The sequence below is a fragment of the Bacillus rossius genome, chromosome 2 (genome assembly GCF_032445375.1).
Source record: "Bacillus rossius redtenbacheri isolate Brsri chromosome 2, Brsri_v3, whole genome shotgun sequence".
Taxonomy (NCBI): Eukaryota; Metazoa; Arthropoda; class Insecta; order Phasmatodea; family Bacillidae; genus Bacillus; species Bacillus rossius.
Genome location: NC_086331.1, coordinates 23,162,143 through 23,176,895, shown reverse-complemented (window position 1 = coordinate 23,176,895; position 14,753 = coordinate 23,162,143). Strand labels below are relative to the sequence as shown.

At 44.1% G+C, this 14,753-nt stretch overlaps 1 protein-coding gene across 1 annotated transcript in view; it reads right to left on the bottom strand.

Annotated features, from left to right (window-relative positions):
• Positions 1 to 14,753, bottom strand: part of LOC134529174 (clavesin-2) — a 99,315-nt gene that overhangs the window by 64,761 nt on the left and 19,801 nt on the right. The window contains exon 2 of the mRNA XM_063363000.1: positions 7,093 to 7,249. Coding sequence (XP_063219070.1) covers positions 7,093 to 7,231 — 139 coding nt within the window. The 5' untranslated portion in view covers positions 7,232 to 7,249. The remainder of the gene's footprint in view (positions 1 to 7,092; positions 7,250 to 14,753) is intronic.

Sequence of the window (14,753 nt, the reverse complement as noted above, 5' to 3'; positions counted from 1 at the left end):
TGTCCCGTTACGCTCATTGTACGCTTGCGCCGTATCTATCTCTCTTCCACTCGATTGGAACAACCATCGATTTGACTTTTTCGAGGTACATTAAACTTGAAACACTCCCATTCGTATCCTACTTTTCCTATCATCGTCCTATCCTTAACAGAATAACACAGATTGGAAGAAGTTAAATAGCAATCATGTATAAAAGTTATAGTTAAAATAATCTGTTCATTAAAGTAATAAACTTATTTGAATTAATGAGTGCAAATAAAAATAAATTTATCAATTAAATTGTAGATTTCATTCCACTCCTTTGTTTCCATACAAATTAGTGATAATTCAATAAAAATGATTCAATTTTATTCATAAAAGTATGCAATCATTTCATCAATGTTTTGTTATGACGTTGTCACGTTAAACTATCGTCCGTAAACCGACTTTACAGACAAACAATTTTTTTCTGTATGTAGTCTTTTTTTCTTTCCTGTGAAAATTTCGTTGCACGGTGCGCGCATCGTAAAAATCCACTCTCATCATTTCTCCATGCCGCGCGTAAAGAATTTGTAGGATGTAGTAGAGACCCGGAAATTTCGCGGATTCATTTAGTCGCAAGCTAGAATGCAAACCTTCACACTCTCGCACTGTGTTCATGATTGGCACGCAGTTGTTTGAACACGCCCGACTACGACCGTGAGCCAATGATGCCCGGCTAGGGGAGAAGTAAGCGAATCAGGTAGTGCCAAATAACAAGGATAAAAATGTTCTCGCTAAGAAATCAACCAATGGGAAAGTAAACATGGGTCGAGCACACCTATATCTTTGAATTCTATCCTGAGGCCAGAAGAATCCGCGAAATTTCCGGGTCTCTAGATGTAGTGGTGTGTGGCGGGATTTGGCACAAGGGGGGGGGGGGGGGCGAGCTGCCTGCAGACGGGGCCTGGCTTCGGCGAGGCGCGCGGTGGTTGGCTGAGGAGGAGAAGAGGTCGCCGCGGCGGTGGAGAGAGCTGACACCGTGATCGCCGGGGGAAGCAGCGAAAGTCGGTTACGGTTCGCGAGCGCACGCAGGTCCGCAGATCCCCGGCCGAAACGAACACGTCGACGTAACGAACAGCTACGTGTATACAGTGGACGGTTTTCAGTCCCTCACGATATTGGGACCAACGGTCATGCCGGATTGTAGCTGGTTTGCTGGATTGTCGAATGTCAGCAAAACGAGACACACAAACGGTGCGCAGGGCTTCAGAAGAAAAAAAAAATTGGTTGTCTGTAAAGTCGGTTTACGGACGATAGTTTAACGTGACAACGTCATAACAAAACATTGATGAAATGATTGCATACTTTTATGACCAAAATTGAATCATTTTTATTTTAATAATAAAAGTATAAATACTTGAAATTATACTAGTAATCAGATTTTTAAAATGCAAGAATAATTAACCTCTATTGCCGAAATTGTTGTTGTAATAAGCAATGAAAAACCACATTAACTTTTCACTTCACTTTATAAACAGTCGACGAAACAGTTCACGTGAAGATGTAAGTTGTGTGCTGCCGCTGTCTTTCTTCTCCTCGGACGCATAGGCCAATCGAGTGGAAGAGAGATAGATGCAGCGCAAGCGTACAGTGAGCGTAACGGGACACAGCGCATCGGAACAATGTGCGTAACGGGACACTTTTACGTGCGTGCAGCCGGCGTTCATCGATTTATTAGACGTTGTCAAGTCAAAAAAAAAAAAGCGATCGAAAACTGCTCAAGACATCCGAGTGGTGTCTGTTTACGAACAGAATTTAAGAATACGTTGAGGAATGGGTAGTTCTTTTTCCGTGTTTCGATTTTGAACTGTGGTTTTTGGCTAAAACGCGTGTTTTTAGAATGATGTTAGACGTGAACTATCCAGTACAGATTCTGGCAAGCACTTAAGGGACTTGCATTACACTTTTATCTTCGTTTCTCCGCCGCCTAAGGTCATGATTAGAGACCTGCAGAATTCGCGGTTTCGATGGCCTTAAGGATAGACTGCACATACCCCTGTACACTCGGGAAAATAACGCAAGTTCATTGGCTGCCGACTTGTAAGTCGTCTCAGCTGGTTTGTCTGTGATTCGATCCTTCTTTGGTTGAGGGTTTATAACTGGTTGAGATTCGTCCAGATGAACAGTAAGCCAATAGCAAAATTATCTTAGAGGTACATGTATGTGTTTGAATTCTAGCCTATCACCGAATGAATCCGCGAATTTTGCAGGTTTCTAGCATGATCAGCGCTAAAATGCCATAGTCGTGTGCCGGACGGGGAGACCGCGATGCCGCTCTGGAAGCAACAGCGAGCGTCGCACGCCCTTGACCACGCACTCTGAGCCAACTGAAACCCTCGCAGCGCTGCAATGCGACCTGGCGGACAAGGTCGAGGTCCGATTGGTGATTGGTGATTGGATCACAGAGCGTGCCGAGCCATCGAATGCTGGGCAGCGGACAGCGCCGAGACGTTTGTGCGTAACCTGGCTTTGCTGTTATGCAATTCTAATGGGCGGCAGGAAATATGGCCATTACGGTCTGCGCCGTGTAGATTGCCTAAAAATTTGACAGGTTTTAAAAGTGGTACCAATGGTCCGTGTATCTATCCGCCATTGTTCTCCTGTCTGAGGTGTTTGTAAACAACTTCCTGTGGTCGTCATTGTTTGTAAAAAGAAGATTCAATGGACGCTTTGTAAGTGACCGTTGGAAAATGTGTGAGCCCAGCACTGGTACCACTAATTTGATAACTGTCACACTTGAGACAAGCTGCAAGACAGAATTTAAATCAATTTCTTGGACATACGCCGTTGCAGTTTTTCGCTGTTTGTTATGGAAAAAAGTCAAGAACGCAAATGAAGACATAAAAATGAAAACATAAACCCACAGAGAACAAGCCTAAAACCGAAAGCTATGTCAAACCAGATACCTAAACCCAACGATGTACCTAAAAAGGTATAAATTCCTTCTACGGAATTATTTTGCTGTCCGATATTTTTGTGTTCAACTGTGCTGTCGTCGTTGTGTTGTCCATGATACCGGCTTAGGTTTATCGTTGGGTTTATCTGTTTGACATCAGCTGATTTAGGCTTGTTTTCTGTGGGTTTATGTTTTCATTTTTATTTCTTATTTTGCATTTACAAATACTCCCATGAAAGAACCATGCAAAAATGCAATGGCGTTATGTTCAAGTAATTGTATTAAAAAAAATGGGTGGTCTGTAAAATCGGTTTACGGACGATAGTTTAACGTGACAACGTCATAACAAAACATTGATGAAATGATTGCATACTTTTATGAATAAAATTGAATCATTTTTATTGAATTATCACTATTTTGTATGGATACAAAGAAGATGTTAAATGAAATCTACAATTTAATTGATAAATTTACTTTTATTTGCACTCATTAATTCATATATGTTTATTACTTTAACGAAGAGATTATGATAACTATAACTTTTATACATGTTTGCTATTTAACTTCTTTCAATCTGTGTTATTCTGTTAAGAATAGGACGATGATAGGATTAGTAGGAAACGAATAGGAGTGGTTCAAGTTTAATGTACCTCGAAAAAGTCAAATCGATGGTTGTTCCAATCGATTGGAAGTGAGGTAGATGCGGCGCAAGCCTACAATGAGCGTAACGGGACACAGCGTAACGGAACAATGTGCGTAACTAGACACTTTTTCGTGCGTGCAGCCGGCGTTCATCGATTTATTAGACGTTGTCACGTCAAAATATAAAAACGATTCCAACTTACGTGTACAAACTCTTTTCTCTCAACAAACGTTTTGACCTGGGAATCTTTCCGCGAAAAGTATATGGCCCTTCCAATCACGTGTAACCCGCCAAAAGATGAGACCTTGTTATCTACCAATGAGCACTCTAATAAGCCTTGTTAATGAATATGCAAGTTGGGTCTAGCCAGGAGTGAAATGATTAAGAAAACTAATCCTGGCTTCATCAATAAAAAACTACAAAAATTGCGTTAGTTCCAGGACCCAGGTTAGGCTGCACAAATCTGTGCAGAATGAAGTCGATGTCACGTGTTCAATGGTTGGAGACACATGTCGCACGTGGTAAGCTGTTTTTAGCCGTTTGTCATTCTTGCACATATTTATAGTGAAAAAAAACCTTTACTACTTAATACCTAGATACCTGCAAAATTCGCGGATTCACTCGGTGATAGGCTAGAATTCAAACACATATACCTCTTAGATAATTTTGCTATTGGCTTACTTTTCATCTGGAAGAATATCAACCAGTTATAAACCCTCAACCAAAGAAGGATCGAATCAAAGACAAACCAGCTGAGACGACTTACAAGTCGGCAGCCAATGAACTTGTGTAATTTGCCCGAGTGTACAGGGGTATGTGCAGTCTATCCTGAAGGCCATCGAAACCGCGAATTTTGCAGGTCTATTAATACCTAATAGAAGTGAAAAAAATTAATGAGATAACAAGATGTATAAATATAACCATGCATTGAGAAATACGTTGTTTTAGTGGCATACCTTGCCGTTAAAATGTTTTAAGCACTCTCGCCTGTTTTGCACACGTGAACGAACTGCATTGTAGCCTATTAAAAAGTTTTATTTCCCCGCCATTGATCATGATTCATGATATATAATTGTAGCCAGTACAATAAAAAAATTGTTTCAAATACGATTATAGATGAACGTTGACGAATTTCTTAACCTGTGTGATTGTAGAGATGGGAAAAATTCGCTGATTCATTTCGCGATAGGCTAAAGTTCAAACACACATACCTTTAAGCTGATTTTTCTATTGGCTAACTGTCCACCTTGACGACTCTGAGCCAATGAGAAACTCTCAACCAAAAACGTATCGAAGCACAGTAACCCACTTGAGACGACTCACAAGTCAGCAGCCAATGAAATGACATTATTTGCCCCAGTATACAGAGGACTGTGTAGTATATCTTGAAGGTAAACGAAACAGCAAATTTTTCCAGTCTCTAGTGATTTACTATTTGTTTATAAACACAACTGGTTACTCTGATAAAAAAAATTATCGTATATGTCGCACCACCAGAGAAAAGAATATCGTACCTCAAAATAGTTAGGTATCTATTTAAATTTATGTAATTATTTAATCTAGGTACTAAAACTACTGAAATTTATGTAGAAAATAAAGAAATTAATTTACGAGCTCTAAATTCTTCTTCTAAAATTATGGTACGTCAAATAAAATGTACTAAAAATCTTTTATTAAATTAATATATTATATTAAAAGTCAATGGTATTTTAGGTGTGGTATTGGTGCCATATGGAGGCCTATAAGAACATGTACTTTTTTTCGAAATAATCTGATGGCTAGCATTGCAGCTTTGTCTTTGTTTAGTGATTGGTTTGAGTTTCTTTCAGGTGCATGCCCCCTGTCGGCACACCAATCACAACAATTCTGTACGGAAGAAAACGCGGTCTGAATGTCCTGGACAAAATAAGGCAATGGCTTCTATTGGAAACGGCCTCCAGTCACAAAGCAGAGATTTCTGACGCAGACATACCGTACTGCAGTCCAGTAAGTGAACACATTGTTTCCCGCAAAATCACTGTTTCTACTGATCACGAAAGACCTGCAAAAAACGCGGTTTCGATGGCCTTCAGGATAGACTGCACATACCCCTGTACACTCGGGAAAATAACGCAAGTTCATTGGCTGCCGACTTGTAAGTCGTCTCAGCTGGTTTGTCTGTGATTCGATTCTTCTTTGGTTGAGGGTTTATAACTGGTTGAGATTCGTCCAGATGAACAGTAAGCCAATAGCAAAATTATCTAAGAGGTATGTGTGTTTGAATTCTAGCCTATCACCGAATGAATCCGCGAATTTTGCAGGTCTCTACTGATCAGTGATCACTAGAGACCCGGAAAATTCGCGGGTTCATTTCGTGTTATGCTAAAATTCAAATAATTATACCTAAGTGCTGCTTTTGTCATTGGTTCACTGTTAACCTGGAGGACTGAGGGCCAATTAGAGACCCTCACTCATAGAAGTGTCGAATCACAGGCCACCCAGTCGAGACGACTCACAAGTCAGTAGCCAATGAACAGTTGGCATTTGCCCAAGTGTGTAGAGGATATTGGAGTCTATTCTGGATGTCATTAAACCCGCGAATTTTCCGGGTCTCTACTGATCACTCATGGTGATGAGAAGGGACGGGAAAAATTCACGGTTTCAGTGACCTCTAGGATAGACTACACAATCCCCTACATACTCGGGCAAATGCCATGTGCTCATTGGCTACAGACTTGTGAGACGTCACCTGGAATGCTTCCTATTCGACAATACTAGATAAACTGTGAGCCAATCACTGGAGCAATGTGAAGGTACATATTTTTGTATTCTAGCATGATGCAAATTGAAACACACACAATGCTGCAATACAGACTAAGCTGGAATAGTTTTCGCTAAAAATACATGTATTAGGTTTGCCTTAATGCTAGATAAGTTAGTACAAATATTTTTCAATTTTTTTACAGTTACAAATGTCGGCTTTTGTTTGAGGCACTTGTGTAGCGTCCCAGTGAGTAGGCACTGGAAAAATTCTAAAATTCATTGGCCTCTAGGATAGACTCCAAAATCTCTTATAAACTCGGGAAAAATTCACATTCTAATTGGCTACTGACTTGTGATACTTCTTTGGTTGAAGGTTTTTCCATTGGTTCGAAGTCCTTTATATAAACTATGAGTAGAGACCTGTAAAATTCGCGGATTCATTTCGCGATCGGATAGAGTCCAAATACTTTTGACATTATTTTGCTTCAGTGATTGGGCCACAGTTAATCTGAAGGACTCTGGGCCAATGAAAAATCTTTAACAGATTAATTAGCGAATCACGATCATTCAGGTCAACAGGTGTTACGAGTCGGTAACCAATCAGCAGATGTAATTTGCACGAGTGCATAGAGGATCATGGAGTCTATCCTTTAGGGATTTGAAATCGCGAATTCTACAGGTCTCTAACTATGAGCCAATCTCAGAAGCAATATGGAGGTACGTAGCGTAACGCGAAATGAGTCCGGGGGTTTGGGCTGTTGCCAGGCTGCAGTGAGGGGGGCGGACTCACCGTCGAAGTGCGGCAGATGCGGCTGCTTGGACAGCCAGTCCTTGATGTGCTCGAGGTCGCTGTCCCGGGTGTCCTCGTCCTCGTTCAGCTCGCCTCGGATGTGCAGCTGCATCTCCGGGCTGGGCTGGATCAGCGTCATGTCGCTCCTGGGGGGCAGCTGCGCACACGAGACAGGCACCGTACCACCCGCCGGCCACTCTCCGGCACGACCCCGCACCCCCGCTGTGCGTGACCGCGGCCATCTCAACCCTGTCCAACAACACTGCTTGCGGCCATTGGCTGCTCCTGGGTGACTGGGTAACTGCTACCTTGATGATGGTGACGGTGACATCTTCGCCTTCGACGCGGCTGCAACTCCGAAGACAAGCAACTCCGACACCGTCAAAAGTGTTCACCTTCAGTTTAAACTGTTGGAAATTACAGTCAACTGACGGTGTCTCTGCGCGAGAGGGGAGAGGGTGTCCCCGTGGCGTGTCTGGCGAGAGGGGAGAGGATTTCCCCGTGGCGAGTCTGCGCAAGAGGGGAGAGGGTGTACCCGTGGCGTGTCTGGCGAGAGGGGAGAGGATTTCCCCGTGGCGAGTCTGCGCGAGAGGGGAGAGGGTGTCCCCGTGGCGTGTCTGGCGAGAGGGGAGAGGATTTCCCCGTGGCGAGTCTGCGCGAGAGGGGAGAGGGTGTCCCCGTGGCGTGTCTGGCGAGAGGGGAGAGGGTGTCCCCGTGGCATGTCTGCTCGAGAGGGGAGAGGGTGTCCCCGTGACGTGTCTGGCGAGAGGGGAGAGGATTTCCCCGTGGCGAGTCTGCGCGAGAGGGGAGAGGGTGTACCCGTGGCGTGTCTGCGCGAGAGGGGAGAGGGTGTCCCCGTGGCGTGTCTGGCGAGAGGGGAGAGGATTTCTCCGTGGCGAGTCTGCGCGAGAGGGGAGAGGGTGTCCCCGTGGCGTGTCTGGCGAGAGGGGAGAGGATATCCCCGTGGCGAGTCTGCACAAGAGGGGAGAGGGTGTACCCGTGGCATGTCTGCGCGAGAGGGGAGAGGGTGTCCCCGTGGCGTGTCTGCTCTAGAGGGGAGAGGGTGTCCCCGTGGCGTGTCTGGCGAGAGGGGAGAGGATATCCCCGTGGCGAGTCTGCACAAGAGGGGAGAGGGTGTACCCGTGGCATGTCTGCGCGAGAGGGGAGAGGGTGTCCCCGTGGCGTGTCTGCTCTAGAGGGGAGAGGGTGTCCCCGTGGCGTGTCTGGCGAGAGGGGAGAGGATTTCCCCGTGGCGAGTCTGCGCAAGAGGGGAGAGGGTGTCCCCGTGGCGTGTCTGCTCGAGAGGGGAGAGGGTGTCCCCGTGGCGTGTCTGGCCATGAGGGGAGAGGATTTCCCCGTGGCGAGTCTGCGCGAGAGGGGAGAGGGTGTCCCCGTGGCGTGTCTGGCGAGAGGGGAGAGGATTTCCCCGTGGCGAGTCTGCACAAGAGGGGAGAGGGTGTACCCGTGGCGTGTCTGGCGAGAGGGGAGAGGATTTACCCGTGGCGTGTCTGCGCGAGAGGGGAGAGGGTGTACCCGTGGCGTGTCTGCGTGAGAAGGGAGAGAGTGTCCCCGTGGCGTGTATGCGCGAGAGGGGAGAGGGTGTCCCCGTGGCGTGTCTGCGCAAGAGGGGAGAGGGTGTCCCCGTGGCGTGTCTGCGCAAGAGGGGAGAGGGTGTACCCGTGGCGTATCTGCGCAAGAGGGGAGAGTGTGTACCCGTGGCGTGTCTGCGCGAGAGGGGAGAGGGTATCCCCGTGGCGTGTCTGCGCGAGAGGGGAGAGGCCAGTCAGCACGCAGAGGAAGCGGAGCGAGTCGGCTTTCTCCCTTGCGCGAGCCGCGTCACGTGTCTGCGACCCGGACTTCCGCGAGGCAGCATTCCCTTTCCCCGGGCAGCGCCGAGGCTGCTAGGCGACCATCCGGTGCGCGGGGGATAAAATGCATTTACGTTTATAGAACATTCCTTTGGAAACCAGTTACCAAGAAATGAGCACTGTAACTTTGTTTAACACATGACTATGGTTATTTTTGCGTATGTGAAAACACGGTTTTAAAGATAGTACTGAGTATTTCCTACGGAAAATTAAGCACAATTTTATATTATAATTGATGTTTAATTAAGCATATTTTTTTCCAATAGATAATCGAATATTCAGTAGTTAAGAGTTTATATTGTTTTATTATGCCTAATAATGTGCGCGGTTAATACTGAAAATAGCTTTAACTATTGGAGTTCTGGGACAACACACAGCATATACGCCCGGTTAAGAATCTAAACCCAGTATTACTGCGAACACGATTCGGTAGCGATACAGTTGTTTTCTTGAGATGTATTAATATTAGAGACCTGAAAAATTCGCGGGTTCATTTCGTGTTATGCTAAAATTCAAATAATTATACCTTAGTGCTGCTTCTGCTATTGGTTCACTGTTAATCTGGAGGACTGGGGGCCAATTAGAGACCTTCACTCCTAGAAATGTCGAATCACAGGCCACCCAGTCGAGACGACTCACAAGTCAGCAGCCAATGAACAGTTGGCATTTTCCCGAGTGTGTAGAGGATATTGGAGTCTATCCTGAAGGTCATTGAACCCGCGAATTTTTCCGGTCTCTAATTAACATATTTTGTGTTCGTCAAGTCCTACACTTTGGTGCAGCCTATGCTGTCGACCCATAGGCTGCATATACAAAAATTACTAAATTAATAAATCGGGAATGCGTTCCACTCAAAATTACGTCCTGCAGTCCTGTGGTCACTAAGGAAAAATTAGATGAGAAATTATCAGAATAGTTTATTAGGGACTTGGATTTTATAGCATTAGCTGATTTTTATAAAGTAAAATATATTTGCAGTATTCAATAATTTTATGAAAAAAATTACAGTTGACTTAAATTGCCAAGGAATCAAACCAAGGACCGTAAACGATAAAATAATTTTATACATAAAATATATTTTTTTATCATATTTATTTATTTATGATTATTTGGTTAATGATTTGATTAAGGATTTTCAAGATGGCAACCAAATTGGCTAACAATATGGCGGATGCTTTGATGGCTGGTGATTAGGTTATTTACTCTAGTGTATACTAGAGTTTAACCAATAAGTAGAGACCCGTGAATTTCGCGGATTCAATGACCTCCAGGATAGACTCCAATATCCTCTACACACTCGGGAAAATGCCAACTGTTCATTGGCTGTTGAATTGTGAGTCGTCTCGACTGGGTGGCCTGTGATTCGACATTTCTATGAGTGAGGGTCTCTAATTGGCCCTCAGTCCTCCAGATTAACAGAGAACCAATGACAGAAACAGCACTAAGGTATAATTATTTGAATTTTAGCATAACACGAAATGAATCCGCGAAATTCGCGGGTCTCTACCAATAAGGCAAGATGGTGACAGACACAAGTATACTTTAGCGGACGTCAAGAGAATACAAAATGGTTAGAAACCCGTGAATTTCGCGGATTCATTTCGTGTAATGCTAAAATTCAAATAATTATACCTTAGTGCGGCTTCTGTCATTGGTTCTCTGTTAATCTGGAGGACTGAGGGCGAATTAGAGACCCTCACTCATAGAAATGTCGAATCACAGGCCACCCAGTCGAGACGACTCACAAGTCAACAGCCAATGAACAGTTGGCATTTGCCCGAGTGTGTAGAGGATATTGGAGTCTGTCCTGGAGGTCATTGAATCAGCGAAATTCACGGGTCTCTAAATATGGTTAATCCAAGATGGATGTTGTCACGTGACATTGGCGAAGTAATATATGATTTGTTAGTAGTTGTGTGGGTTGTTTTATTAGTGTTATGGTTTGTCGAAGGAGGGCTGCTATATTACGTTTTATTTTAATGTGCATCCAACTGGCATCGAACCAAGTACTGTGTTTACTGTCCTTATATAATTTCATATATTCATAATATATTAGAATTTTTGTAAGAAAATAACATTTTTACTCTAGCCAAGATCGAGGTGGACAATCGTTTTACTTTTAAGTTATTTTTCTTTAATATTATTTTATTAAGATAATAGTAATTTTTATGATACCAAATTCTTCATTTTTTAGAATTTTAAATTTTAATGGTTTGACTCGTTGATATCTGAATTATGTATCGCTGCTTTGATATTGAAATTTTTTTGTAAAAATGTTTTTAAAAATTCAAAAATCTAAACAACTACTTTTTTATCTTTTGTCGAAATGTTAATTGGGGTATCAAATTTCACTAATAGTATCAAATGCTAGTGGAGATACGGTATTAAAAGTTTTATGGTGAAGTTTACCAAAATATAAGATGGCGGCCGGTCATTGACACCCATCCTCCATCACCAACCAGAAGACTGCGCCAAAGTCTTAATTTTATACTTACTATACAGTTAAATGGGTAGTGGTAGTTACCAAAAACCCTATGCCGCGGGACTGGAAAATTTCGCAGATTCAGTGACCTTCAGGATGGATTGTACGACCCTTCGCATACCTGGGCCAACGTCACGTGTTCCTTGGCTGCTGAGTTGTGAGTCGCCTCAACTGTGTAACTTGAGATTCGATACTTCTTTGATTGATGATATGCTAGAGACCTGTAAAATTCGCGGATTCATTTCGCGATAGGATAGAGTCCAAATACTTTTGACATTATTTTGCTTCAGTGATTGGGCCACAGTTAATCTGAAGGACTCTGGGCCATTGAAAAATCTTTAACAGAAGAATTAGCGAATCACGATCATTCCAGTCAGGGACGCAACAACAGGGGGGTGGGGGGGTGGCAAGGGTATTTTGCCCCCCCCCCCCTGAAACCTTGAAGTGGGGGCAAACAGGGGCAAAGAAAGTGCTGTGTAATCAATTTTTAGATAATAAAACTGCTTAAATAGCACCATTTTCCACCTTGAAATACAAATTTTCCCGGGGGAGGACCCCCGGACCCCCCGCTTCAATAGGGGGGATCGATGATTCTTTATAAAAATGTATATTGCCCCCCCCCCCCTTTTGGAAATTTAGTTGTGGCGCCCCTGATTCCAGTCAACAGGTGTTACGAGTCGGTAACCGATCAGCAGATGTAATTTGCACGAGTGCGTAGAGGATCATGAAGTCTATCCTTTAGGGATTTGAAATCACGAATTTTACAGGTCTCTAATGATTAGAGACCTGCAAAATTCGCGGTTTCGATGGCCTTCAGGATAGACTGTACATACCCCTGTACACTCGGGCAAATAACGCAAGTTCATCGGCTGCCGACGTCTCAGCTGGTTTGTCTGTGATTCGATCCTTCTTTGGTTGAGGGTTTATAACTGGTTGAGATTCGTCCAGATGAACAGTAAGCCAATAGCAAAATTATCTAAGAGGTATATGTGTTTGAATTCTAGCCTATCACCGAATGAATCCGCGAATTTTGCAGGTCTCTACTAATGATATATAATTGTCCCAGAGTCCTCCTGATCAACAGTGAACCAATAGCAGAAGTAGCGCAAACGTATATTTGTTTGAATTTTAGCATATCACGAAATGACTTCGCAAAATTTTCCCGTGTCTGCCTATGGAGGCTCTAAGTAGAGCTACGTACATCCTGAGGATTAATACGGTGGCAAAGTAGACTGGAAGCACGACCCTCAGCCAGTTGTAAACAAGGAGTAGATGTGACCTTGCTATTGACCAACGAGCACTCGAGGCCGGCCTGCACGTGTAAAGGCGTGTAGAGTCCAGCCTGGAGTGAAAGGGAACCTACAAACAGCTGGAGGCGGCCGCTGCAAGCCTGCGCAGTGAAACCTCGCGCCGCCGAGGTGGCCTAGAATGGCTCAGGCGTCTTCTGGGTCAAGGAAAGTGCTCACGGTGGCGCAGACAGTTCCTCTTGCCGGCAACTGCCGAGACCAGAGTACCCTTTGACCTGGCTGGTACCTGCGGTGCTCACCTCGGCAGACACAATACTGCTAGAGACAATCGGTTCGCTTATTACAATACAATACGCAGAGACCCCGGAAAAATATTCAAGCCTCCTTAGAATGCTCATTGGTAGAGACCTGCAAAATTCGCGGTTTCGATGGTCTTCAGGATAGACTGCACATACCCCTTTACACTCGGGCAAATAACGCAAGTTCATTGGCTGCCTACTTGTAAGTCGTCTCAGCTGGTTTGTCTGTGATTCGATCCTTCTTTGGTTGAGGGTTTATAACTGGTTGAGATTCGTCCAGATGAACAGCAAACCATTATCAAAATTATCTAAGAGGTATATGTGTTTGAATTCTAGCCTATCACCGAATGAATCCGCGAATTTTGCAGGTCTATACTTTTTTTTCGATAACAAGGTCACATAATTCACGTGAATGTGTAACAACTTCTTCTTGTTCACAACTGACTCAGGGTCGTCAAGGACACTGTAGTCCAATCATTAACGTGCTGCAGCTGTATATGTGCTTCAAGTCTACTTTGCCTCTTGTTAAAACGCGGGATACTCATGGCTAGGGGCATCCATATTTCGCGAAAAGATTTCGGGACTAGATGAAAGCTAAAACACTGTAGCATCGACTGTGTTACGTGATTGGGTGAGTTTCTCCCAGGTCCATATCGATTGTAACTTCAACAATCACAGTGATTCAGTGCTGAAGTAAACGCGTCCTGACTGGCTAGGTAAAATAAGGCAACGACTTCCCTCGCAGACGGCCGCCAATCACAAGGAAGAAACCACAGGTGCGGGTATATCTTGTTGCAGTCTAATAAGTGTTCAGATCTTTTCGAGGAAAATGTCTACCCCTACTCATGGCTCTATCTAAAGCCCACATATAGGTAAACACAGGATAAATTCGTGGATTCATTTCGTGATATGATAAAATTTAAACAATTACACGTGTGTGCTGCTTCTGATTTTGGTTCACTGTTGATCAGGAGGTCTCTGGGTCATTTAAATACCCTCATTCGCGAATTTATTTTGTGTCTCGCTAAAATTCAGAACCCTATGTTTGCTCTGCCATGGTTTGAGTTTCCATTGGCTGATTTCTTAGTGAGAAACGTTTTGCTCTTGTCAATAGGGACTATCTGATTCGCTTTCTTCCCTCCTAGCTGTGCATTGTTAGCTCATGGTCGTAAAGGGGCGTGTCCAAATAATTGCGGTGCATTCATCAGTGCAGTGCAAAAGAATGAAGATTTTCAGTCTAGCTTGTGTCCAGATGAATCTGCGAAATTTCCGTACCTCTATAGCAATAACGGTAGTGTATGGGCCGGCAAGAGAAGCCATTGCTTTGTTCGACCAGGCTAATCAGAACGCGTTTGCTTCAGAACAGAATTGCTGTCATTCGAGTGCCAAAAGTGCGCGTGTACCTTAAAGAAACGCAGCCAAACACAAAACACAGGCGATACTGCAGTGCTTAAATACACAGCTGATCTGTAGGGGCAAGCATTTTTCGCAAAAAGATCTGAACACTTATTAGACTGCAACAAGATATACCCGTACCTGTGGTTTCTTCCTTGTGATTGGCGGCCGTCTGCGAGAGAAGTCGTTGCCTTATCTGACCGAGCCACTCAGGACGCGTTTACTTCCGCACTGAATCACTGTGATTGTTGAAGTTACAATCGATATGTACCTGGGAGAAACTCACCCAATCACGTAACACAGACGATGCTACAGTGTATTAGCTTTCATATAATCCCGAAATCTTTTCGCGAAATATGCATGCCCCTAA